This window comes from Bombina bombina, unplaced genomic scaffold (genome assembly GCF_027579735.1).
Source record: "Bombina bombina isolate aBomBom1 unplaced genomic scaffold, aBomBom1.pri scaffold_1037, whole genome shotgun sequence".
Classification (NCBI taxonomy): domain Eukaryota; kingdom Metazoa; phylum Chordata; class Amphibia; order Anura; family Bombinatoridae; genus Bombina; species Bombina bombina.
This window is the reverse complement of record NW_026511281.1, coordinates 28,722-55,452: the sequence shown is the minus strand read 5'-3', so window position 1 is coordinate 55,452 and position 26,731 is coordinate 28,722. Positions and strand designations below refer to the sequence as shown.

General features: G+C 44.1%; 1 protein-coding gene across 2 annotated transcripts in view; it reads left to right on the top strand.

Annotated features, from left to right (window-relative positions):
• LOC128643688 (tumor necrosis factor receptor superfamily member 1A) overlaps nt 1–26,394 on the top strand; it is a 51,356-nt gene extending 24,962 nt beyond the window's left edge. Inside the window, exons 3-4 of one of the 2 annotated variants that reach the window (XM_053696523.1) lie at nt 12,350–12,500; nt 24,998–26,394. In XM_053696523.1, coding sequence (XP_053552498.1) covers nt 12,368–12,500; nt 24,998–25,254 — 390 coding nt within the window. In that variant the 5' untranslated portion in view covers nt 12,350–12,367 and the 3' untranslated portion in view covers nt 25,255–26,394. Of the gene's footprint in view, nt 1–12,042; nt 12,501–24,997 lie in introns of those variants that run through there. The other variant, XM_053696522.1, reaches the window with a different exon arrangement.
• Nucleotides 26,395–26,731: the final 337 nt, after the last annotated feature.

Sequence of the window (26,731 nt, the reverse complement as noted above, 5' to 3'; positions counted from 1 at the left end):
TGTGGGTGGAGGTTACAATACATTCATTCTCATTTCTTAACTACTTGTTTAGTCATTCAGTCCACTCCTCGGCCTTCAGTGGCTCAGTGCATGGAGGTAATCAGACTGATGGTGGCGGCAATGATAGTCATCCCATTTGCTCGGTTCCATCTCAGACCTCTGCAGTTAAGCATGCTCAGGCAATGGATCAAAGATTATACAAATTTTGTCTCCTCGAATACTACTGGGTCAGGAGACAAGGGATTCTCTCCAATGGTGGTTGTCTCTGGATTATCTCTTCCAGGGAACCTGCTTTCGCAGACCATTTTGGGTATTTGTAACAACAGGCGCCAGGTTTCTAGGGTGGGAAGCAGTCTGGGGCTCCCTCAGGGCCCAGGAGGTTTGGACTCAGTCAGAGTTTGTTCTTCCTTTAAACGTTCTGGAGCTGAGAGAGATCTACAATGTCTTCTGGCCTGGCTTTAGTTGACCTTGGTCCAGTTTTTCAGGTTCCAGTCGATTTCAATTATGTCAGTGACTTACATCAATCATCAGGAGGGAACGAGGAGTTCCTTAGCGATGACAGAGGTATCCAAATTAATTCAGTGGGCGGAGGCATTTTCTTGTTGCCTGTCGGAGATCCTGTCAGGGTTTTTTCCCTGTTTTGTTTGCCATGTGCTGCTGGCAGCCATTTTACTCACCTCTCTTCCTGACTATGGTGCATTGTGGGGGATGCTGCTCATTTCCTGCACTTCCTTTTATGGCCAGACTGCTCTGCATCATCCGTGTGAGACAGGATGCAGTCTCAGAATTGTGATGTCATCACTTATTATTTAAAGGGCCTCTGTTCAGTATGCTTTGCCTTTGCGTTGTCTCAGACCTGTTTGTGAGAGTTCCTGTGTATTACCTAGCTGCCTGACGTCCTTCCTGGTTCCTGATCCCTGGCTTGTTCCTGACTCTGCTGTTTTCCTTGTTCCTGATTCCGGCTCGTCTGACTATTTGCTTTGGCTCCTGACTTGGCTCGTCTGACTACCAGCTCTGGTTTCGATTCCTGGCTTGTTATTTGACTTGTGGACTTTTTATTATTTTTTGCTATTAATAAAGGTGTGATTATTTTTGCACTTCTTGTCTCAGTCTGATTCCTGGCACCCTGACATTACGCAAAGGCCATGAATCCTGATGGTGCTAATAATTCACCTTTACCTGCCATCATTTCCAGGATGGATGTACAGGATCACCGCTTGGATCAATTTGCACTAGCCCTGCAAACCCTGCTGACTTGCACTGCACATTTGGACCAAAGTGTCCCGCAAGTTATGGCTGCTCCTGTTTCCGCCGCTGCACCTATGCCTACCAGGAGCATGTCCGGTTCTGCACCTCTACCTCAGCGATATGGAGGCGATCCTATTCAGTGCAGAGGGTTTTTGAACCAGGTGGGTATTTACTTTTAGATGTTACCTCAGGCGTTTTCCTCTGACAGAGCTAAGGTGGGATTTCTCATCTCGTTACTCTCTGACACAGCTCTTGTCTGGGTTAATCCCTGGTGGGAGACTAATAAACCTGTGATTTCAAATTACCCTGAATTTGTGGCCTCCTTTCGAAGGGTATTTGATGTTCCGGCTCGCTCCTCCTCTGCTGCTAAACGACTCATGTCCATTCAGCAAGGTACAAGATCTGTTGCTCAGTATGCTATTGAGTTCCGTACGCTTGCCGCAGAGGTAGGTTGGAACAATGAAGCCCTTGTTGCCGCCTTCTTTCATGGGCTCTCTGATGCGATTAAAGACGAAGTTGCTGCCAGAGATTTACCAGAGGATCTCGAGGCATTGGTGTCTTTTTTGATCCTAATTGACATCAGACTCAGAGAGAGGCCCTCTTTCAAGGAGCGCTTGCAGAAGCCTCCTGTTCCGTTGTCTCCTACGTGTTCGTTCCCACCCATGCCTCCCTTTCCTCCCATGCCTCCTGGTCCCGAGTCACCAGGTACTGCTGAGCCGATGCAGTTGGGATTCACGCGTCTCTCCGTGGCAGAGAGGGCCTTTAGGAGGAGGGAGGGGCTCTGCCTCTATTGTGGGTTACAGGGCCACCTTTTGAAGTCTTGTCCTACACGGCCGGGAAACGCTCACACCTAAGGTCCTGTTGGGGGGCAGACCTTGGGTGGTTTATCCTCGTCCCCGGAACCGCTTAAGGAGAAACCTTTGGTCACAGTTGTCCTTTCCTGGGTGGACTCCTCCATTGTCACTCAGGCTCTTGTTGACTCCGGTGCTGCGGGCTATTTCATTGACAGTGCTTTTGTATCAAAGCACTCCATTCCTGTTTTGCCTCGGTCCGTTCCGCTTGCTATTGAGGTCATTTATGGCAGATCCCTTCAGCCCGCACTCGTTACTCACGAAACTGCTCCATTGTCCATGACTGTTGGGGCTCTCCATTTTGAAACCCTCCAGTTCCAGGTGATAAACTCTCCGCTATTTTTGTCATGGTTTAATTATGTGGTCTCCTACCTGCCTGGTAGTAAGAATGTTAGGGCTGATGCCCTCTATCGACAATTTTCGCCTCTGTCCAAGGAGGAGTCTGTACCTACTCCTGTTATACCTCCTGACCATATTTTGGCTACCATACGTGGGGGAGGAGATCCTGGCTGCACAAACCAATGCACCTCCTGAGAAACCTAGTGGTAAGTGTTTTGTTCCTGAGAATCTTCGAACTAAACTTTTGCACACTTACCACTATCCTAAAGCCGCAGGTCATCCAGGCAAGAACCAAATGATTTGGTCTGTCACTCGACAATTCTGGTGGCCAGGTCTTCGTTCTGATGTTGCTGCGTATGTTGCCTCCTGCTCAGTTTGTGCACAGAATAAGACTCCTCGACGTCTTCCTGTGGGTCTTCCTCAACCTATTGCTAATGGTGAGCGTCCTTGGACACATCTTTCCATGGACTTCATTGTCGAGCTCCCTGTTTCCAATGGCAATACTGTTATCCTCATGGTGGTTGACCGTTTTTCTAAAATGTCACATTGCATTCCCTTGATGAAGCTGCCTACCGCTCAGGAGCTTGCTTCAATTTTTGCCTGGGAGGTCTTCCGTTTACATGGGTTACCCAAGGAGATAGTGTCGGACCGGGGTAGCCAGTTTGTCTCTAGATTTTGGTGTTCCTTTTGTGCTCAAATGGGGCTCCAGCTTTCCTTCTCCTCTGCATATCACCCTCAATCCAATGGGGCTGCGGAACAGTCTAATCAAGCTCTGGAACAGTTCCTCCGTTGCTAGTTCTCAGATCACCACAATAATTGGTCTGAACTGTTACCTTGGGCAGAGTTTGCTCGTAATAGTGCTATTAATGCTTCCTCCAAGTTATCCCCGTTCATGGCGAATTATGGGTTTCAACCATCCTTGTTGCCCGATTCATTCATGTCTCAGGGTATTCCGGCTTTGGAGGAGCATCTCCTGCAACTCCGTTCCACGTGGGTGCAGATTCAGGATTGCCTTCATCGTTCTATGCAGCGTCAAAAGTTCCAGGCTGATCGTAGGCGTCTGCCCGCACCTTCCTACCAGGTTGGTGAGAGAGTTTGACTGTCCTCCCGCAACTTGAACCTTTGTGTGCCTTCCAATAAATTGGCTCCCCGTTATGTTGGTCCTTTTTGAATAATCCGACGGGTTAATCCTGTGGCCTACGCTCTTGACCTTCCTCCTGCTATGCGCATCTCCAATGTTTTTCATGTCTCCCTCTTGAAACCATTGGTTTGTAATCAGTTTACCACTGTGTTGCCTCGTCCCCGTCCTATCTTTGTTGGCAACCATGAGGAGTATGAGGTCAGCAGCATTATTGACTCTCGTATGTCCAGGGGCCGTGTACAGTATTTGGTTCACTGGAGGGGCTACGGTCCGGAGGAGTGTTCTTGGGTTCCCTCCTCTGATGTTCATGCTCCCGCCCTCCTCCTTGCCTTCCATGCCCATTTCCCCAATAAGCCTTTTGTCCTCCCGAGGGGGAGGAGTTGTTGAGGTGAGGGTACTGTCAGGGTTTTTTCCCTGTTTTGTTTGCCATGTGCTGCTGGCAGCCATTTTACTCACCTCTCTTCCTGACTATGGTGCATTGTGGGGGATGCTGCTCATTTCCTGCACTTCCTTTTATGGCCAGACTGCTGTGCATCAACCGTGTGAGGCAGGATGCAGTCTCAGAATTGTGATGTCATCACTTATTATTTAAAGGGCCTCTGTTCAGTATGCTTTGCCTTTGCGTTGTCTCAGACCTGTTTGTGAGAGTTCCTATGTATTACCTGGCTGCCTGACGTCCTTCCTGGTTCCTGATCCCTGGCTTGTTCCTGACTCTGCTGTTTTCCTTGTTCCTGATTCCGGCTCATCTGACTATTCGCTTTGGCTCATGACTCGGGTCGTCTGACTACCAGCTCTAGTTTTGAGTCCTGGCTTGTTATTTGACTTGTGGACTTTTTATTATTTTTTGCTATTAATAAAGGTGGGATTATTTTTGCACTTCTCGTCTCAGTCTGATTCCTGACACCCTGACAGATCCACATCACAAGGGGTGGAACAATTGGGCAGATTTTCTGAACAGGTAGACCTTTCTTCCGGGAGTGGGAACTCCATACGGAAGTGTTCTCCAGATTTTTCTTTCGTTTGTTTGTTTTTTCCTCGGGTCATTGCTTGAATCAAGCAGGAGAGGGTTTCGATGATCCTCAGAGCACCGGCTTTGCTTCGTAGGATTTGGTGTGGAGATCTGGTGGACATCTCATCTCTGCCACCTGGGAGACTTCCGTTGAGGAAGGTACTTCTAATTCATGGGCCCCTCCTTCATCCAAGTTTGGTTTATCTTAGACTGCTTGGAGATTGAACAATTAATATTATCCAAGCAATGTTTTTCTAACTTGGTTATTGTGACCATGTCTCAGGCTAGTAAGCCTGTCTCTGGACAATTTGTCCTAAGATATGGCGTTAATATCTTTTTTGGTGTGCATCCATGGGCTTCTCATGGAGTAGAATTAGGATTCCTGGTATTTTGTCTTTTCTCCAAGAAGGTTTGGAGTAAGGTTTATCGTCTATTTCCCTAATGGGTCAAATCTCTATCGTTATTTATTTTATTTTTAGACATCTGGCGGATGTCCCAGATGTACAATCATTTGGTCAGACCTTGGTTGGGATCGGACCTGTGTTCAATACGGTTACTTCTCCATGGAGTCTGGATTTAGTTCTCAGAGTTCTTCTAGAGGCTCTGTTTGAGCTTATGCATTCCTTACATATTAAGTTGTTATCTGGGAATGTCTTATTTCTTGTTGCTCTCTGGCATAGCTTAGTTTCTACCACTCCTGGTTGAGAGTTTATCTCTTTCCACGGGTACTGTGCATTTAATGGAGAGTCTCAGAGCTCTCGACATTACAGTATCAGTCTCCTTATTTTATTTTCCATGCAAATAAGGTAGTTCTCCATACTAATTTAGGATTTCTTCCTAAGGTGGTTTTCTGATCGGAACAATACTCAGGAAATTGTTATTCTTTTCTTGTGTCCTAATCCTTCTTTCAGAAGGTAAAGACTTCTGCGCAATTTGGACGTGGTCGGTGCTTTCAGGTTTTACCTGCAGGCGACTAAGCACTATCTTCAGTCTTCTTCTTCTTCTTTGTTTGTGGTTTTCTCAAGAAAACGCATGGGACAGAAAGCTACGACTGCTTTCCTTTTCTCTTTGACTGAAGAATATAATACGTTTTGCATATGGGACTGGTGGACAGCAGCCTCCAGGGAGAGCTACGGCTCATTCCACGAGGGCTGTGGCTTCCTCGTGGGCATTCAAGATGGATGCTTCTGTTGAACAGATTTGCAAGGCTAAATCTTGGTCCTCTCTTCACACTTTTTCTAAATTTTACAAATTTGATACCTTGGCTGAGGCTGTTTTTGGGGAGAAGGATTTTTCAAGCAGTGGTGTCTTCGATTTAGGTTCCCTGTCTTGTCTCTCCCGTATCATCCGTGTACTCTAGCTTTGATATTGTATCCCACAAGTAAGGATGAAATCTGTGGACTCATCGTGTCTTTAAAAAGAAAAGAAAATGTATGCTTACCTGATAAATTTGTTTCTTTTTAGACACGATGAGTCCACAGCCCGCCCTGTTCTCTGAGACTAGTTATTATTTTTTGTAAACTTCAGACACCTCTGCACCTTGGCTTTTCCTTTCTCTTCCTAACTTTGGTCGAATGACTGGAGTGTGAGGGAAGGGAGGAGCTATATATAGCAGCTCTGCTGTGGTGCTCTTTGCCTCCTCCTGCTGACCAGGAGGTGTATATCCCACAAGTAAGGATGAAATCCGTGGACTCATTGTCTAAAAAGAAACAAATTTATCAGGTAAGCATAAATTTTCTTTTATATTTAAAATAAAAAAACGCAACAAGAAAAAATAAATACACATTAATTTATATACAATAGTTAAAAGAATATGCATCATACATAACAATCAATAATATTTTAAAAATTGTAGATAAATGCACTATTAACACTATTAACCCCTAAGCTGCCCTAGCTGCCCTAACCTAATCACATACTCAGCCCCCATACAGGTATGGGGGTGGTTAGGAGATTAAAGCCTAATCCGCCACCTCCCAACGCTAACTAGAACTAAACTAACATCCCCCCCTCTAAACTAACCCCACTAAGTTACAAAAAATAATAAACTACATTAATCAAAAATGAGTTTAGGATTTTTAAAAAAAAATTAGTTTGATTTTTACAAATATTTTTAACAGGGGGTTTTGAGGTGGCTTGGGTGTTAGGTTAGTTTGCGTTTGTGGGTTATGATGGCATAGGGGTTAATAGTTAGACAGTGGGTGCAGGCATTTGCTAGTGTTAGTGAGAGCATCAGTAGGTGCAGAATGTGCTAGTGTTTGTGAGGGTATCAGTAAATGCAGGCATGTGCTAGTGTTTGTGAGAGTACCTGTAGGTGCAGGTATGTGCTAGTGTTTGTGAGAGTATCAGTAGGTGCAGGCATGTGCTAGTGTTTGTGAGAGTACCAGTAGGTGTAGGCATGTGCTAGTGTTTGTGAGAGTATCAATAGATGTAGGCATGTGCTAGTGTTTGTGAGGGTATCAGTAGGTGTAGGCATGTGCTAGTGTTTGTGAGAGTACCAGTATGTGTAGGCATGTGCTAGTGTTTGTGAGAGTATCAGTAGGTGCAGGCATGTGCTAGTGTTTGTGAGAGTATCAGTATGTGCAGGCATGTGCTAGTGTTTGTGACAGTACCAGTAGGTGCAGGCACGTGCTAGTGTTTGTGACAGTACCAGTAGGCGCAGGCATGTGCTAGTGTTTGTGAGAGTACCAGTAGGTGCAGGCATGTGCTAGTGTTTGTGAGAGTACCAGTAGGTGCAGGCATGTGGTAGTGTTTGTGAGAGTATCAGTAGGTGCAGAAATGTGCTAGTGTTTGTGAGAGTATCAGTAGGTGCAGGCATGTGGTAGTGTTTGTGAGAGTATCAGTAGGTGCAGGCATGTGCTAGTGTTTGTGAGAGTATCAGTAGGTGCAGGCATGTGCTAGTGTTTGTGACAGTACCAGTAGGTGCAGGCATGTGCTAGTGTTTGTGAGAGTATCAGTAGGTGCAGGCATGTGCTAGTGTTTGTGAAAGTACCAGTAGGCGCAGGCATGTGCTAGTGTTTGTGAGAGTATCAGTAGGTGCAGGCATGTGCTAGTGTTTGTGAGAGTATCAGTAGGTGCAGGCATGTGGTAGTGTTTGTGAGAGTATCAGTAGGTGCAGGCATGTGCTAGTGTTTGTGAGAGTATCAGTAGGTGCAGGCATTTGCTAGTGTTTGTGAGAGTATCAGTAGGTGCAGGCATGTGCTAGTGTTTGTGAGAGTATCAGTAGGTGCAGGCATGTGCTAGTGTTTGTGAGAGTATCAGTAGGTGCAGGCATGTGCTAGTGTTTGTGAGAGTATCAGTAGATACAGGCATGTGATAGTGTTTGTGAGAGTATCAGTAGGTGCAGGCATGTGCTAGTGTTTGTGACAGTACCAGTAGGTGCAGGCATGTGCTAGTGTTTGTGAGAGTATTAGTAGGTGCCGACATGTGCTAGTGTTTGTGAGAGTATCAGTAGATGCAGGCATGTGCTAGTGTTTGTGAGAGTATCAGTAGGTGCAGACATGTGCTAGTGTTTGTGAGAGTATCAGTAGGTGCATAAATGTGCTAGTGTTTGTGAGAGTATCAGTAGGTGCAGGCATGTGCTAATGTTTGTGAGAGTATCAGTAGGTGCAGGCATGTGCTAGTGTTTGTGAGAGTATCAGTAGGTGCAGGCATGTGCTAGTGTTTGTGAGAGTATCAGTAGGTGCAGGCATGTGCTAGTGTTTGGGAGAGTATCAGTAGGTGCAGGCATGTGCTAGTGTTTGTGAGAGTATCAGTAGGTGCAGGCATGTGATAGTGTTTGTGAGAGTATCAGTAGGTGCAGCCACGTGCTAGTGTTTGTGACAGTACCAGTAGGTGCAGGCATGTGCTAGTGTTTGTGAGAGTATTAGTAGGTGCCAACATGTGCTAGTGTTTGTGAGAGTATTAGTAGGTGCCAACATGTGCTAGTGTTTGTGAGAGTATCAGTAGATGCAGGCATGTGCTAGTGTTTGTGAGAGTATCAGTAGGTGCATAAATGTGCTAGTGTTTGTGAGAGTATCAGTAGGTGCAGGCATGTGCTAGTGTTTGTGAGAGTATCAGTAGGTGCAGACATGTGCTAGTGTTTGTGAGAGTACCAGTAGGTGCATAAATGTGCTAGTGTTTGTGAGAGTATCAGTAGGTGCAGGCATGTGCTAGTGTTTGTGAGAGTATCAGTAGGTGCAGGCATGTGCTAGTGTTTGTGAGAGTATCAGTAGGTTCAGGCATGTGCTAGTGTTTGTGAGAGTATCAGTAGGTGCAGGCATGTGCTAGTGTTTGTGAGAGTATCAGTAGGTGCAGGCATGTGCTAGTGTTTGTGAGAGTATCATTAGGCGCAGGCATGTGCTAGTGTCTGTGAAAGTATCAGTAGGTGCAGGCATGTGCTAGTGTTTGTGAGAGTATCAGTAGGTGCAGGCATGTGCTAGTGTTTGTGACAGTACCAGTAGGTGCAGGCATGTGCTAGTGTTTGTGACAGTACCAGTAGGTGCAGGCATGTGCTAGTGTTTATGAGAGTATCAGTAGGTGCAGACATGTGCTAGTGTTTGTGGGAGTATCAGTAGGTGCAGGCATGTGCTAGTGTTTGTGAGAGTATCAGTAGGTGCAGAAATGTGCTAGTGTTTGTGAGAGTATCAGTAGGTGCCAGCATGTGCTAGTGTTTGTGAGAGTATCAGTAGGTGCAGACATGTGCTAGTGTTTGTGAGAGTATCAGTAGGTGCAGGCATGTGCTAGTGTTTGTGAGAGTATCAGTAGGTGCAGGCATGTGCTAGTGTTTGTGAGAGTATCAGTAGGTGCAGGCATGTGCTAGTGTTTGTGAGAGTATCAGTAGGTGCAGGCATGTGCTAGTGTTTGTGACAGTACCAGTAGGTGCAGGCATGTGCTAGTGTTTGTGAGAGTATCAGTAGGTGCAGACATGTGCTAGTGTTTGTGAGAGTATCAGTAGGCGCAGGCATGTGCTAGTGTTTGTGACAGTACCAGTAGGTGCAGGCATGTGCTAGTGTTTGTGAGAGTATCAGTAGGTGCAGGCATGTGCTAGTGTTTGTGAGAGTATCAGTAGGTGCAGGCATGTGCTAGTGTTTGTGAGAGTATCAGTAGGTGCAGGCATGTGCTAGTGTTTGTGAGAGTATCAGTAGGTGCAGGCATGTGCTAGTGTTTGTGAGAGTATCAGTAGGTGCAGGCATGTGCTAGTGTTTGTGAGAGTATCAGTAGGCGCAGGCATGTGCTAGTGTTTGTGAGAGTATCAGTAGGTGCAGGCATGTGCTAGTGTTTGTGAGAGTATCAGTATGCGCAGGCATGTGCTAGTGTTTGTGAGAGTATCAGAAGGTGCAGGCATGTGCTAGTTTTTGTGAGAGTATCAGTAGGTGCAGGCATGTGCTAGTGTTTGTGAGAGTATCAGTAGGTGCAGGCATGTGATAGTGTTTGTGAGAGTATCAGTAGGTGTAGGCATGTGCTAGTGTTTGTGAGAGTATCAGTAGGTGTAGGCATGTGCTAGTGTTTGTGAGAGTATCAGTAGGTGCAGACATGTGCTAGTGTTTGTGAGAGTATCAGTAGGTGCAGGCATGTGCTAGTGTTTGTGAGAGTATCAGTAGGTGCAGACATGTGCTAGTGTTTGTGAGAGTACCAGTAGGTGCAGGCATGTGCTAGTGTTTGTGACAGTATCAGTAGGTGCAGGCATGTGCTAGTGTTTGTGACAGTACCAGTAGGTGCAGGCATGTGCTAGTGTTTGTGAGAGTATCAGTAGGTGCAGACATGTGCTAGTGTTTGTGAGAGTATGAGTAGGTGCAGGCATGTGCTAGTGTTTGTGAGAGTATCAGTAGGTGCAGGCATGTGCTAGTGTTTGTGAGAGTATCAGTAGGTGCAGGCATGTGCTAGTGTTTGTGAGAGTATCAGTAGGTGCAGGCATGTGCTAGTGTTTGTGAGAGTATCAGTAGGTGCAGGCATGTGCTAGTGTTTGTGAGAGTATCAGTAGGTGCAGGCATGTGCTAGTGTTTGTGAGAGTATCAGTAGGTGCAGGCATGTGCTAGTGTTTGTGACAGTACCAGTAGGCGCAGGCATGTGCTAGTGTTTGTGAGAGTATCAGTAGGTGCAGGCATGTGCTAGTGTTTGTGAGAGTATCAGTAGGTGCAGGCATGTGCTAGTGTTTGTGAGAGTATCAGTAGGTGCAGGCATGTGCTAGTGTTTGTGAGAGTACCAGTAGGTGCAGGCATGTGCTAGTGTTTGTGACAGTATCAGTAGGTGCAGGCATGTGCTAGTGTTTGTGACAGTACCAGTAGGTGCAGGCATGTGCTAGTGTTTGTGAGAGTATCAGTAGGTGCAGGCATGTGCTAGTGTTTGTGAGAGTATCAGTAGGTGCAGGCATGTGCTAGTGTTTGTGAGAGTATCAGTAGGTGCAGGCATGTGCTAGTGTTTGTGAGAGTATGAGTAGGTGCAGGCATGTGCTAGTGTTTGTGAGAGTATCAGTAGGTGCAGGCATGTGCTAGTGTTTGTGAGAGTATCAGTAGGTGCAGGCATGTGCTAGTGTTTGTGAGAGTATCAGTAGGTGCAGGCATGTGCTAGTGTTTGTGACAGTACCAGTAGGTGCAGGCATGTGCTAGTGTTTGTGAGAGTATTAGTAGGTGCCGACATGTGCTAGTGTTTGTGAGAGTATCAGTAGGTGCAGGCATGTGCTAGTGTTTGTGAGAGTATCGGTAGGTGCAGGCATGTGCTAGTGTTTGTGAGAGTATCGGTAGGTGCAGGCATGTGCTAGTGTTTGTGAGAGTATCAGTAGGTGCAGGCATGTGCTAGTGTTTGTGAGAGTATCAGTAGGTGCAGGCATGTGCTAGTGTTTGTGAGAGTATCGGTAGGTGCAGGCATGTGCTAGTGTTTGTGAGAGTATCGGTAGGTGCAGGCATGTGCTAGTGTTTGTGAGAGTATCAGTAGGTGCAGACATGTGCTAGTGTTTGTGAGAGTATCAGTAGGTGCAGGCATGTGCTAGTGTTTGTGAGAGTATCAGTAGGTGCAGGCATGTGCTAGTGTTTGTGAGAGTATCAGTAGGTGCAGAAATGTGCTAGTGTTTGTGAGAGTATCAGTAGGTGCAGGCATGTGCTAGTGTTTGTGAGAGTATCAGTAGGTGTAGGCATGTGCTAGTGTTTGTGTGTTAGTATGTGTAGCTATGTGATAGTTTTTATGAATGAGAGGAGCTAATTACAGTATAGGGCTGTTCTTAAAGGGACAGTCAACTCCAGAACTATTATGGTTTAAAAAAATAGATAATCCCTTTATTACCCATTCCCCAGTTTTGCATAACCAACATGGTTATATTAATACACCTTTTACCTCTGTGATTACCTTGTATCTAAGCCCCTGCAGACTGCCCCCGGCCCCCATTATCTCAGTTCTTTTAACAGACTTGCATTATAGCCAATTAGTGAAGACTCTTAAATAACTCCTCAGGATTGAGCACAGTGTTATCTATATGACACACATGAACAAGCAGTATCTAACTGTCAAAATGCACTGAGATAAGAGGCAGTTTAACGGCTTAGAAATTAGCATATGAGTCTACCTAGGTTTAGCTTTCCACAAAGAATACCAAGAGAGCAAAGCAAATTTGATTTTACAAGTAAATTGGAAAGTTGTTTAAACTTGCATGCCCTATCTGAATCATAAAAGTTTAATTTTGATTAGACTGTCCCTTTAAGAGAGCTTTAGTGTGTCCTTTGGTTTTATGTTTTCAATAATTATGTAATGTTAACATATTTTGCAACTGATCTGTCATCTTCTTGCCAGATTATATATTCCCACGGAATGGAACCCACAGACAAGACAAACCTATACCAAATGACACCTGAGGGATTTGCTAATGAGTACAGTGTGCCATCGTCTACCCTTCTTCCACTACCAGACGTCACACCAGCACCTCAAGCTCAGAAGTTACAGAGTGAGTTCATGGAAATATCTTTTAGGTGGGGCGTATGGGCAACTAGTGAGGGATTAATGGATAGGTTGTAAAAATACATTACAAGATATACAGAGATTTCTGAGGGGCCGGAGGGGGAGATTACTACTGGGGAACTCTATAGGGAGTGTGGTGCAATATCTAGTGTGATAGAGTGTACATGTATGAAACAATATAGTGAGTGGGGGTCTCTATAGGGAGTGCGGTGCAATATCTAGTGTGATAGTGTACCTGTATGACACAATATAGTGAGTGGGGGGCTCTATAGGGAGGGCGGTGCAATATCTAGTGTGATAGAGTGTACATGTATGAAACAATATAGTGAGTGGGGGGCTCTATAGGGAGTGCGGTGCAATATTTAGTGTGATAGAGGGTACATGTATGAAACAATATAGTGAGTGGGGGGCTCTATAGGGAGTGCGGTGCAATATTTAGTGTGATAGAGGGTACATGTATGAAACAATATAGTGAGTGGGGGGCTCTATAGGGAGTGCGGTGCAATATCTAGTGTGATAGAGTGTACATGTATGAAACAATATAGTGAGCCGGGGACTCTATAGGGAGTGCGGTGCAATATTTAGTGTGATAGAGGGTACATGTATGAAACAATATAGTGAGTGGGGGGCTCTATAGGGAGTGCGGTGCAATATCTAGTGTGATAGAGGGTACATGTATGAAACAATATAGTGAGTGGGGGGCTCTATAGGGAGTGCGGTGCAATATCTAGTGTGATAGAGTGTACATGTATGAAACAATATAGTGAGTGGGGGACTCTATAGGGAGTGCGTATATGGTGCAATATCTAGTGTGATAGAGGGTACATGTATGAAACAATATAGTGAGTGGGGGCTCTATAGGGCGTGCGGTGCAATATCTAGTGTGATAGAGTGTACATGTATGAAACAATATAGTGAGTGGGGGGCTCTATAGGGCGTGCGGTGCAATATCTAGTGTGATAGAGTGTACATGTATGAAACAATATAGTGAGTGGGGGGATCTATAGGGAGTGCGGTGCAATATCTAGTGTGATAGAGTGTTCATGTATGAAACAATATAGTGAGTGGGGGGCTCTATAGGGCGTGCGGTGCAATATCTAGTGTGATAGAGTGTACATGTATGAAACAATATAGTGAGTGGGGGGATCTATAGGGAGTGCGGTGCAATATCTAGTGTGATAGAGTGTTCATGTATGAAACAATATAGTGAGTGGGGGGATCTATAGGGAGTGCGGTGCAATATCTAGTGTGATAGAGTGTTCATGTATGAAACAATATAGTGAGTGGGGGGCTCTATAGGGCGTGCGGTGCAATATCTAGTGTGATAGAGTGTACCTGTATGAAACAATATAGTGAGTGGGGGGCTCTATAGGGCGTGCGGTGCAATATCTAGTGTGATAGAGGGTACATGTATGAAACAATATAGTGAGTGGGGGGATCTATAGGGAGTGCGGTGCAATATCTAGTGTGATAGAGTGTTCATGTATGAAACAATATAGTGAGTGGGGGGCTCTATAGGGAGTGCGGTGCAATATCTAGTGTGATAGAGGGTACATGTATGAAACAATATAGCGAGTGGGGGGCTCTATAGGGAGTGTGGTGCAATATCTAGTGTGATAGAGTGTACATGTATGAAACAATATAGTGAGTGGGGGGCTCTATAGGGAGTGCGGTGCAATATCTAGTGTGATAGAGTGTACCTGTATGAAACAATATAGTGAGTGGGGGCTCTATAGGGAGTGCGGTGCAATATCTAGTGTGATAGAGTGTACCTGTATGAAACAATATAGTGAGTGGGGGGCTCTATAGGGAGTGTGGTGCAATATCTAGTGTGATAGAGTGTACATGTATGAAACAATATAGTGAGTGGGGGGCTCTATAGGGAGTGCGGTGCAATATCTAGTGTGATAGATTGTACACGTATGAAACAATATAGTGAGTGGGGGACTCTATAGGGCGTGCGGTGCAATATCTAGTGTGATAGAGTGTACCTGTATGAAACAATATAGTGAGTGGGGGGCTCTATAGGGAGTGCGGTGCAATATCTAGTGTGATAGAGTGTACCTGTATGAAACAATATACTGAGTAGGGGGCTCTATAGGGAGTGCGGTGCAATATCTAGTGTGATAGAGTGTACATGTATGAAACAATATAGTGAGTGGGGGGCTCTATAGGGAGTGCGGTGCAATATCTAGTGTGATAGAGTGTACCTGTATGAAACAATATAGTGAGTGGTGGGCTCTATAGGGAGTGCGGTGCAATATCTAGTGTGATAGAGGGTACATGTATGAAACAATATAGTGAGTGGGGGCTCTATAGGGCGTGCGGTGCAATATCTAGTGAGATAGAGTGTACCTGTATGAAACAACATAGTGAGTGGGGGGGCTCTATAGGGAGTGCGGTGCAATATCTAGTGTGATAGAGTGTACATGTATGAAACAATATAGTGAGTGGGGGGCTCTATAGGGAGTGCGGTGCAATATCTAGTGTGATAGAGTGTACATGTATGAAACAATATAGCGAGTGGGGGGCTCTATAGGGAGTGTGGTGCAATATCTAGTGTGATAGAGTGTACCTGTATGAAACAATATAGTGAGTGGGGGCTCTATAGGGAGTGCGGTGCAATATCTAGTGTGATAGAGTGTTCCTGTATGAAACAATATAGTGAGTGGGGGGCTCTATAGGGAGTGCGGTGCAATATCTAGTGTGATAGAGTGTACCTGTATGAAACAATATAGTGAGTGGGGGTTCTATAGGGAGTGCGGTGCAATATCTAGTGCGATAGAGTGTACATGTATGAAACAATATAGTGAGTGGGGGTTCTATAGGGAGTGCGGTGCAATATCTAGTGTGATAGAGTGTACATGTATGAAACAATATAGTGAGTGGGGGGCTCTATAGGGAGTGCGGTGCAATATCTAGTGTGATAGAGTGTACATGTATGAAACAATATAGCGAGTGGGGGGCTCTATAGGGAGTGTGGTGCAATATCTAGTGTGATAGAGTGTACCTGTATGAAACAATATAGTGAGTGGGGGCTCTATAGGGAGTGCGGTGCAATATCTAGTGTGATAGAGTGTTCCTGTATGAAACAATATAGTGAGTGGGGGGCTCTATAGGGAGTGCGGTGCAATATCTAGTGTGATAGAGTGTACATGTATGAAACAATATAGTGAGTGGGGGGCTCTATAGGGAGTGCGGTGCAATATCTAGTGTGATAGAGTGTACCTGTATGAAACAATATAGTGAGTGGGGGACTCTATAGGGAGTGTGGTGCAATATCTAGTGTGATAGAGTGTACATGTATGAAACAATATAGTGAGTGGGGGGCTCTATAGGGCGTGCGGTGCAATATCTAGTGTGATAGAGTGTACATGTATGAAACAATATAGTGAGTGGGGGACTCTATAGGGAGTGCGGTGCAATATCTAGTGTGATAGAGTGTACATGTATGAAACAATATAGTGAGTGGGGGGCTCTATAGGGAGTGCGGTGCAATATCTAGTGTGATAGAGTGTACATGTATGAAACAATATAGTGAGTGGGGGGGCTCTATAGGGAGTGCGGTGCAATATCTAGTGTGATAGAGTGTACATGTATGAAACAATATAGTGAGTGGGGGGGCTCTATAGGGAGTGCGGTGCAATATCTAGTGTGATAGAGTGTACATGTATGAAACAATATAGTGAGTGGGGGGCTCTATAGGGAGTGTGGTGCAATATCTAGTGTGATAGAGTGTACATGTAAGAAACAATATAGTGAGTGGTGGGCTCTATAGGGAGTGCGGTGCAATATCTAGTGTGATAGAGGGTACATGTATGAAACAATATAGTGAGCGGGGGACTCTATAGGGAGTGCGTATATGGTGCAATATCTAGTGTGATAGAGGGTACATGTATAAAACAATATAGTGAGTGGGGGGCTCTATAGGGCGTGCGGTGCAATATATAGTGTGATAGAGGGTACATGTATAAAACAATATAGTGAGTGGGGGCTCTATAGGGAGTGCGGTGCAATATCTAGTGTGATAGAGTGTACCTGTATGAAACAATATAGTGAGTGGAGGGCTCTATAGGGAGTGCGGTGCAATATCTAGTGTGATAGAGTGTACCTGTATGAAACAATATAGTGAGTGGGGGGCTCTATAGGGAGTGCGGTGCAATATCTAGTGTGATAGAGTGTACATGTATGAAACAATATAGTGAGTGGGGGCTCTATAGGGAGTGCGGTGCAATATTTAGTGTGATAGAGTGTACATGTTGTTACGGTACCAACAGGATACCAAGGGTTAATACCAGATGAACAATGTCCTGCATAGGGAATCAGCAATTCACAACCCAGCCAGTTTCAGGTTTAAAACAGAATGTCATTTATTAAAGGCTAGATGCCTAGTATTTATACAGGTTTGACCCCAGATGGGGGGGTTGGAAGACTCTTGTACATTTAGATAAAAAGGGGAAGACGCCCTTTTGACATGAAACAGTAGAATTACATTACTTAAATACTTTACTTAGGCAGATAACAACTTAAACACATTTGGCTTGTCTTATCACCTAGCGTCTGCTCTCTGAGGGTGATTAAACAATGGCCTGTTTATTACTTAAATGTAATTATAGCACACAATAGCTGAGGCCAGAAAACCTGTCTTTAGAAATTAGATTCTTAAAGCTAAACACAGTTAACTCTTTCAGTCCTGACAGAAGGGTCTGTCACATAGCTCCCCCCTTGTGGAACACTCCGGCAGACCCGGCTTGACCCTTTTGCGGGTCAACCTGGGGATGACCGGACTAAGGGGTGGTAGGCATGTCAGTTTGCTGGGACAATCCATTTGTATTCCCGTTATGAGAGAGAATTCCTGTCCATACAAACAAGGGTTCAACTTCCTCAGTGCCCAGACTAGGGCTAAACAGTCCTTCAAAATCTCATCAGCTTCTTTACGAGTTTTCTGTACCTGCTCTTTATAGGTATCCACAATCCCTTCATACTGACATAGGGTGCCCTTGAGTTGCTGCACCTCACTATGAGCCAGCGTCAGCTTCTCCTCCAGTGTCACTAAGTTTGTCTTTAATGTTTCATGTTCCACTCTCAAGCTGGTGTTTTCTGCAGTCTGTCGGTGCAGCCTGTCTAGCAGAGATTCCTGTTCTAAACGTGCTTTTTCCTCTGCACTCCTCTTCTCTCCTGCTAGCACTGTTACATGATTATTTAACGTGACCATTTCATCCTCTACGTGACTCTTCTCCTTCATCAGCGCATTGTAACGGGACTTCCACGTATCAATAGCGGATAGAGATTTACTGAGCTCAGCGTCCTGGGACTTAGCAGCAGGGGGGTCAGTCTCTGCTGCACGGATCTGGGCACGGGTAGTCACAGGGTTAACATCAGCGGGACCCATAGGAGCATAGCCAGAAACAAGGGGGGCCAAGTTATTTCCAAGGAGAACATCAGCGGGTAAATCCTTCATGACCCCCACATTCACAGGTCTAGCGCCCACTCCCCAATCCAAATGTACCCTGGCAACAGGTAGGCGGAACACAGTGCCCCCTGCTACCCTCACAGCCACAGTGTCTCCAGTGTGCTGTTTCTCAGACACCAAGTTCTTTCGAAGCAAGGTCATGGTAGCACCAGTATCCCGTAGACCACTGACCTCCTTCCCATTCACTTTAACCAGTTGCTGGTTATTCCGGTGGGCAGCTTGCACAAGGTCTGCCTCATGTAGGATGCCCCAGCATTCTTGCGCCTCTACGTAGCGGGCCGCAGGCTGAGGGTTACGTGGGGTTCTGCCGGCGGGTCTTCTCCAGGACTGTGCTTGGTTCGCTGCGTTTAGGGGACACTCTGGTCTTTTGTGCCCTAGTTGCTTACATCCAAAGCACCGAATAGGTTGTGAGTAGCCCCGCGAATTGAACCGGGCTCTCTGAGGGTAGTTCGTGGCCCGAGACCGTGTGGTATAGCGGTGCGCTGGGGGTTGGTAACTGGCAGGTGCTGGGGTGACTGGGGGTCTGTACTCCACTCTGGCAGGGGGCTTAGTGGTAGCAGTGTCCAGTTTGCGGGCATCCGTATACTCATCTGCCAAGCGAGCCGCTTCATGCAGGGTGGAGGGTTTACGGTCCCGAACCCACTCTCGAACTCCTGCGGGTAACTTGTCGAAGCAATGTTCCAACAGGAATAGCTGCAGCACCTCTTCCCCAGATACGGCTTGGCACCCCGCTATCCAGTGAGCTGCTGTGCGGTGCACCTTACATGCCCACTCAAGGTAGGAATCTCCAGCTAATTTAACAGTGTCTCTGAACCGCCTCCGGTATGCCTCCGGTGTAACCGCATACCTGGAGAGCAGAGCCTCTTTTACAGTATTATAATCCCTGACTTGTTCATCTGGAATGGCCCGAAAAGCCTCTCTGGCCCGGCCGGATAATTTTCCAGATAATATCGTGACCCAGTCCTCTGCGGGTACCTTGTGTAGTGCACATTGCCTCTCAAAATCCGCAAGGTACCCATCAATCTCTCCTTCTCTTTCCAGGAAGTTTTTAAAAGCTGCAAAATTTACTTTTCTCTTTTCCACTGGGTTTGCTGCAGCGCCGCTTTGGCGAATTAGGTTGGCCTCCACAGCTGCTATGACCCGGTCGATAATTTCCACAGATGGGTTGGGGCCATAATGTGCCAGTCTTATTTTAACCGCCCGATCAAAGCTTGCTTCTGCGGGGGTTCTGTCTGATATGCTGGGCCCATTGGTTCCTTCTGTCCCTGGTACTCTTTCCATCTTAGTCAGTATTGTAATAATCCCCCTCTTCCTGAGGTTACTGCCTTGTGTAGTTGCTCTTCTGGGCGATAAGGATTCTCCCGTCGCTTGCCACCAATGTTACGGTACCAACAGGATACCAAGGGTTAATACCAGATGAACAATGTCCTGCATAGGGAATCAGCAATTCACAACCCAGCCAGTTTCAGGTTTAAAACAGAATGTCATTTATTAAAGGCTAGATGCCTAGTATTTATACAGGTTTGACCCCAGATGGGGGGGTTGGAAGACTCTTGTACATTTAGATAAAAAGGGGAAGACGCCCTTTTGACATGAAACAGTAGAATTACATTACTTAAATACTTTACTTAGGCAGATAACAACTTAAACACATTTGGCTTGTCTTATCACCTAGCGTCTGCTCTCTGAGGGTGATTAAACAATGGCCTGTTTATTACTTAAATGTAATTATAGCACACAATAGCTGAGGCCAGAAAACCTGTCTTTAGAAATTAGATTCTTAAAGCTAAACACAGTTAACTCTTTCAGTCCTGACAGAAGGGTCTGTCACACATGTATGAAACAATATAGTGAGTGGGGGGCTCTATAGGGAGTGCGGTGCAATATCTAGTGTGATAGAGTGTACCTGTATGAAACAATATAGTGAGTGGGGGGCTCTATAGGGAGTGCATATATGGTGCAATATCTAGTGTGATAGAGTGTACATGAAGAAACAATATAGTGAGTGGTGGGCTCTATAGGGAGTGCGGTGCAATATCTAGTGTGATAGAGGGTACATGTATAAAACAATATAGTGAGCGGGGGACTCTATAGGGAGTGCGTATATGGTGCAATATCTAGTGTGATAGAGTGTACATGTATGAAACAATATAGTGAGTGGGGGGCTCTATAGGGAGTGTGGTGCAATATCTAGTGTGATAGAGTGTACCTGTATGACACAATATAGTGAGTGGGGGGCTCTATAGGGAGTGCGGTGCAATATCTAGTGTGATAGATTGTACATGTATGAAACAATATAGTCAGTGGGGGGCTCTATAGGGAGTGCGGTGCAATATCTAGTGTGATAGAGTGTACATGTATGAAACAATATAGTGAGCGGGGGACTCTATAGGGAGTGCGTATATGGTGCAATATCTAGTGTGATAGTGTACCTGTATGAAACAATATAGTGAGTGGGGGGCTCTATAGGGAGTGCGGTGCAATATCTAGTGTGATAGAGTGTACATGTATGAAACAATATAGTGAGTGGGGGGCTCTATAGGGAGTGCGGTGCAATATCTAGTGTGATAGAGTGTACCTGTATGAAACAATATAGTGAGTGGGGGCTCTATAGGGAGTGCGGTGCAATATCTAGTGTGATAGAGTGTACCTGTATGAAACAATATAGTGAGTGGGGGGCTCTATAGGGAGTGTGGTGCAATATCTAGTGTGATAGAGTGTACCTGTATGAAACAATATAGTGAGTGTGGGTTCTATAGGGAGTGCGGTGCAATATCTAGTGTGATAGAGGGTACATGTATGAAACAATATAGTGAGTGGGGGGCTCTATAGGGAGTGCAGTGCAATATCTAGTGTGATAGAGTGTACCTGTATGAAACAATATAGTGAGTGGGGGGCTCTATAGGGAGTGCGGTGCAATATCTAGTGTGATAGAGTGTACATGTATGAAACAATATAGTGAGTGGGGGGCTCTATAGGGAGTGTGTATATGGTGCAATATCTAGTGTGATAGAGTGTACATGTATGAAACAATATAGTGAGTGGGGGGCTCTATAGGGCGTGCGGTGCAATATCTAGTGTGATAGAGTGTACACGTATGAAACAATATAGTGAGTGGGGGGCTCTATAGGGAGTGCGGTGCAATATCTAGTGTGATAGAGTGTACATGTATGAAACAATATAATGAGTGGGGGGCTCTATAGGGAATGCGGTGCAATATCTAGTGTGATAGAGTGTACATGTATGAAACAATATAGCGAGTGGGGACTCTATAGGGAGTGCAGTGCAATATCTAGTGTGATAGAGTGTACATGTATGAAACAATATAGTGAGTGTGGGTTCTATAGGGAGTGTGGTGCAATATTTAGTGTGATAGAGTGTACATGTATGAAACAATATAGTGAGTGGGGGGCTCTATAGGGAGTGCGTATATGGTGCAATATCTAGTGTGATAGAGTGTACATGTATGAAACAATATAGTGAGTGGGGGGCTCTATAGGGCGTGCGGTGCAATATCTAGTGTGATAGAGTGTACACGTATGAAACAATATAGTGAGTGGGGGGCTCTATAGGGAGTGCGGTGCAATATCTAGTGTGATAGAGTGTACATGTATGAAACAATATAGTGAGTGGGGGGCTCTATAGGGCGTGCGGTGCAATATCTAGTGTGATAGAGTGTACACGTATGAAACAATATAGTGAGTGGGGGGCTCTATAGGGAGTGCGGTGCAATATCTAGTGTGATAGAGTGTACATGTATGAAACAATATAGTGAGTGGGGGGCTCTATAGGGAGTGCAGTGCAATATTTAGTGTGATAGAGTGTACATGTATGAAACAATATAGCGAGTGGGGACTCTATAGGGAGTGCAGTGCAATATCTAGTGTGATAGAGTGTACATGTATGAAACAATATAGTGAGTGTGGGTTCTATAGGGAGTGTGGTGCAATATTTAGTGTGATAGAGTGTACATGTATGAAACAATATAGTGAGTGGGGGGCTCTATAGGGAGTGCGGTGCAATATCTAGTGTGATAGAGTGTACATGTATGAAACAATATAGCGAGTGGGGACTCTATAGGGAGTGCAGTGCAATATCTAGTGTGATAGAGTGTACATGTATGAAACAATATAGCGAGTGGGGGTTCTATAGGGAGTGTGGTGCAATATCTAGTGTGATAGAGTGTACATGTATGAAACAATATAGCGAGTGGGGACTCTATAGGGAGTGCAGTGCAATATCTAGTGTGATAGAGTGTACATGTATGAAACAATATAGTGAGTGGGGGCTCTATAGGGAGTGCGGTGCAATATCTAGTGCGATAGAGTGTACATGTATGAAACAATATAGTGAGTGGGGGCTCTATAGGGAGTGCGGTGCAATATCTAGTGCGATAGAGTGTACATGTATGAAACAATATAGCGAGTGGGGACTCTATAGGGAGTGCAGTGCAATATCTAGTGTGATAGAGTGTACATGTATGAAACAATATAGTGAGTGGGGGCTCTATAGGGAGTGCGGTGCAATATCTAGTGCGATAGAGTGTACATGTATGAAACAATATAGCGAGTGGGGACTCTATAGGGAGTGCAGTGCAATATTTAGTGTGATAGAGTGTACATGTATGAAACAATATAGCGAGTGGGGGTTCTATAGGGAGTGTGGTGCAATATTTAGTGTGATAGAGTGTACATGTATTAAACAATATAGTGAGTGGCTGCATACAGAATTTGTGCAGATTATACAGACTATAGGTGTTACTAGTATTGAGGCTTATAGAGAGCAATATTAACCCTAACCCTAATATTTATTAGTGGGATTTTATAAAGAAATATATGAATTGTATTAAGAAATGGATTGTTTTTGGAAGATGTTATATTGACCATGTTTGTGCATCAGTAGCGAATATAAAGAAATATAGTAATCATGAGTTTTGATCACTATCCAGAGGAATGATACCATTTTGCTCCAGGTGACTAAACCATTTCACTTGCTTGTCTATCAGCAGTTTATTAATGAGCCTTGGATGTCACTACCTAGGTAGTCATAAAGATAATAATGAACAGCTTTTATGTGTGGTCACCGAATTAGACTTACTGAGAAATAGTCAAATGACGCATAAAATGCAGCATTCAGATAATGGCATTTAGCAAACAAAGGTGAAGAAATTGGAAAAATACATCACAGTGAAAGGAAGAAATCTTTTGGCTGATTTAAAGGGACAGAATTTTATTATCTAAAAAAGATAGATGATCCCTTTATTACCCATTCCCCAGTTTTGCAAAACCAGCACGATTGTATTAATATACTTTTTACCTCTGTGATGATCTAAGCCTCTGCAGACTGCCCCCTTATCTCGGTGCTTTTGACAGACTTGCATTTTAGCCAATCAGTGCTAACTTATAAATAACTCCAAGAGAGTGAGCACAATGTTATCTATATGGCTCGCATTAAATTATACTGTCTAGCTGTGGGAAAACGGTCAAAATGCACTGTGATAAGAGGCGGCCTCCAAGGGTTTATAAACTAGCATATGAGAATACCTAGGTTTAGCTTTCAACAAAGAATACCAAGAGAACAAGACAAATTGGATGATACAAGTAAATTGGAAAGTTGTTTAAAGTTGCATGCCCTATCTGACTGTCCCTTTAGCCTAGGCAGGGGCTCTTTTGTATTCCAGGAAGAAGTGTTTTTTTCTTGTCTTAATTGTTAATTGTCTTGTTGTTAATGTTGAATATGGCTTCTGGAAAAGCCAAATATTTCATGGGAAGCTGTGCTCACATATAACTGTGCAATTAAATACAAATATTGCATGGGAAGCTGTGCTCACATATAACTGTGCAATTAAATACAAATATTGCATGGGAAGCTGTGCTCACATATAACTGTGCAATTAAATACAAATATTGCATGGGAAGCTGTGCTCACATATAACTGTGCAATTAAATACAAATATTGCATGGGAAGCTGTGCTCACATATAACTGTGCAATTAAATACAAATATTGCATGGGAAGCTGTGCTCACATATAACTGTGCAATTAAATACAAATATTGCATGGGAAGCTGTGCTCACATATAACTGTGCAATTAAATACAAATATTGCATGGGAAGCTGTACTCACATATAACTGTGCAATTAAATACAAATATTGCATGGGAAGCTGTGCTCACATATAACTGTGCAATTAAATACAAATATTGCATGGGAAGCTGTGCTCACATATAACTGTGCAATTAAATACAAATATTGCATGGGAAGCTGTGCTCACATATAACTGTGCAATTAAATACAAATATTGCATGGGAAGCTGTACTCACATATAACTGTGCAATTAAATACAAATATTGCATGGGAAGCTGTGCTCACATATAACTGTGCAATTAAATACAAATATTGCATGGGAAGCTGTGCTCACATATAACTGTGCAATTAAATACAAATATTGCATGGGAAGCTGTACTCACATATAACTGTGCAATTAAATACAAATATTGCATGGGAAGCTGTACTCACATATAACTGTGCAATTAAATACAAATAGTTTACAAGCCGTTTGATCTGGTACTCATAGAGGAACAGTTAGTGGGGCATATGTATCAAGCTCAGTATGGAGCTTGATGCCCCGTGTTTCTGGCGAGTCATCAGACTCGCCAGAAACAGCAGTTATGAAGCAGCGGTCACAAAGACCGATTGGCCGCGAGTCTGCAGGGGGCGGCGTTGCACCAGCAGCTCTTGTGAGCTGCTGGTGCAATGCTGAATACGGCGAGCGTATTGCTCGCCGTATTCAGCGAAGTCTGGCGGACCTGATCCGCACTGTCGGATCAGGTCCGCCAGACTTTGATAACTTGGGGCCAATGTCTTATTCTCTTTTGTCTGAATTATCTTGATTGTAATTTTTCCTATTTACTCTGCTTCTCATTCCATTAATTGTCTTAGTACCTCTCCTTGTTTTCTATGTAACTCTCTTTTTTTCTATCCCCCACTAACTGTTTGTCATTTTTCTGCAGATTCAGAAGTTTATACTCTCATAAACAGCATCCCGTTGAACCGCTGGAAGGAGTTTGTCAGACGCTTAGGCCTGAGTGATTATGATATTGACATTTCTGAGCAAGAGAATAAACGTATCCAAGACGCTCAGTATGCCATGCTTCGTATCTGGATGGATCGAGTGGGTGCCATGAGGGCCACAAAAGATGCAATCTGCAGAGTGTTGAGAGATATGGAATTGGGAGGATGTATAGAAAGAATTCAGGAATCCCTGTGATAGCTGTACCCAGATATAGACCAAGGTCTACCAAATGTACAATAATCGTTATCTTAAAAACAAATATGTAAGTGTAATGCCATAAAGAGATTGGGAACCTCTAAGTCTCAGCGTTTAGAACGAGCAAGTTATCATTTTGGCAGAAGCATAGTACAAAACATGATGGAGAGACGTAGATTTTACTGAGCCACCGAAACCAGTATCTCATCAGCCATGTCAGTAAAGTTGGGACACCCAGGCCTAACTATTTGCTTACCATTTGACCATGGGCGCTCTTAACTTTATCATTAAAGGGACATTATACACTAGATTTTTCATTGCATAAATATTTTGTAGATGATCCATTTATATAGCCTATACAGGTTTTTTTAATAAAAAGGTATAGTTTTGCTTATTTTTAAATAACATTGCGCTGATTTTCAGACTCCTAACCAAGCCCACAGTTTTAGAAGAATACTAACGTATACCTACTGCAGCTTGCTCCTGTTTGTGTAAAGAGTCTTTTCATATGCAGAGGAAGGGAATATGTGGGGAGTGTCTTCTCGTTTTGCTATAGAACCACTTGCAGTGGGCTTTCCAGCTACCTTTTCAACAGAGCTAAACTGGAAGCTTCTAAGTTCCTTTTTAAAATGGTTTTATACTGGATTTTTATATCAGTATATGTGCATCTTATTCTTTATAGAAGTGTCTATTACATGTAGTTATATGAAAATTGGTGTATACTGTCCCTTTAAGCAAATTAGTGCCAAGTGTATTTTCTTTGGATTTTGGTAAAAGTATTACAGATTAGATTGTAGCTTGTAGATAACGAAATCCCAGTGGTTTATCATTTTCCACATACATTATTGAAGTATTGCTGTTATTTTCTATAAGCACATTCAGTCACATTTCATATGTGCCATTGCTCTCTATTTAAAGTTATTCTCTGTATATTGTCACTATGTCCATCTACCCGGTAACCCCCAGGGTTAGAACTACCATTGGTCCAGCCCATAAAAACCAGCCTATATATAGGCATATGCCCAATGTGTACAATCCTAATGCAGGGGAACTTTGTATTAGTGCAAGTTGCAGGTCCATCAATCTATCCTCAAAATCATTATATTGAGCAGAATGTAATTTATTACTTTTGTGTTTTATTGTGTTTTATTGAGTTACCTTTGGGGGGCCTACAAAATCTTACACCAGGGACCTCTGTTGAGTAGGTCCGCTACTGCTCTCATCTCCTTCACAATTCCCTGTTCACTCATCACACACTTTTCCTATACTGGTTTCTTGTTAATTGTATTAGCACATTCCTATCATTATTTTTTTTTAATTCCATAACAATTTTCCATGTCCCTCATTTGTGATCTGTTAACACTTACAGATGTTGTTAACAGCTATACCCAGTGTTTTTCTGGAGGAAGGGAAGCCATAGCTGTAGCAAGACTGTCCACTGAAGGTTTTAGATGGCGAATCTTGTGTTGCTGTTTTT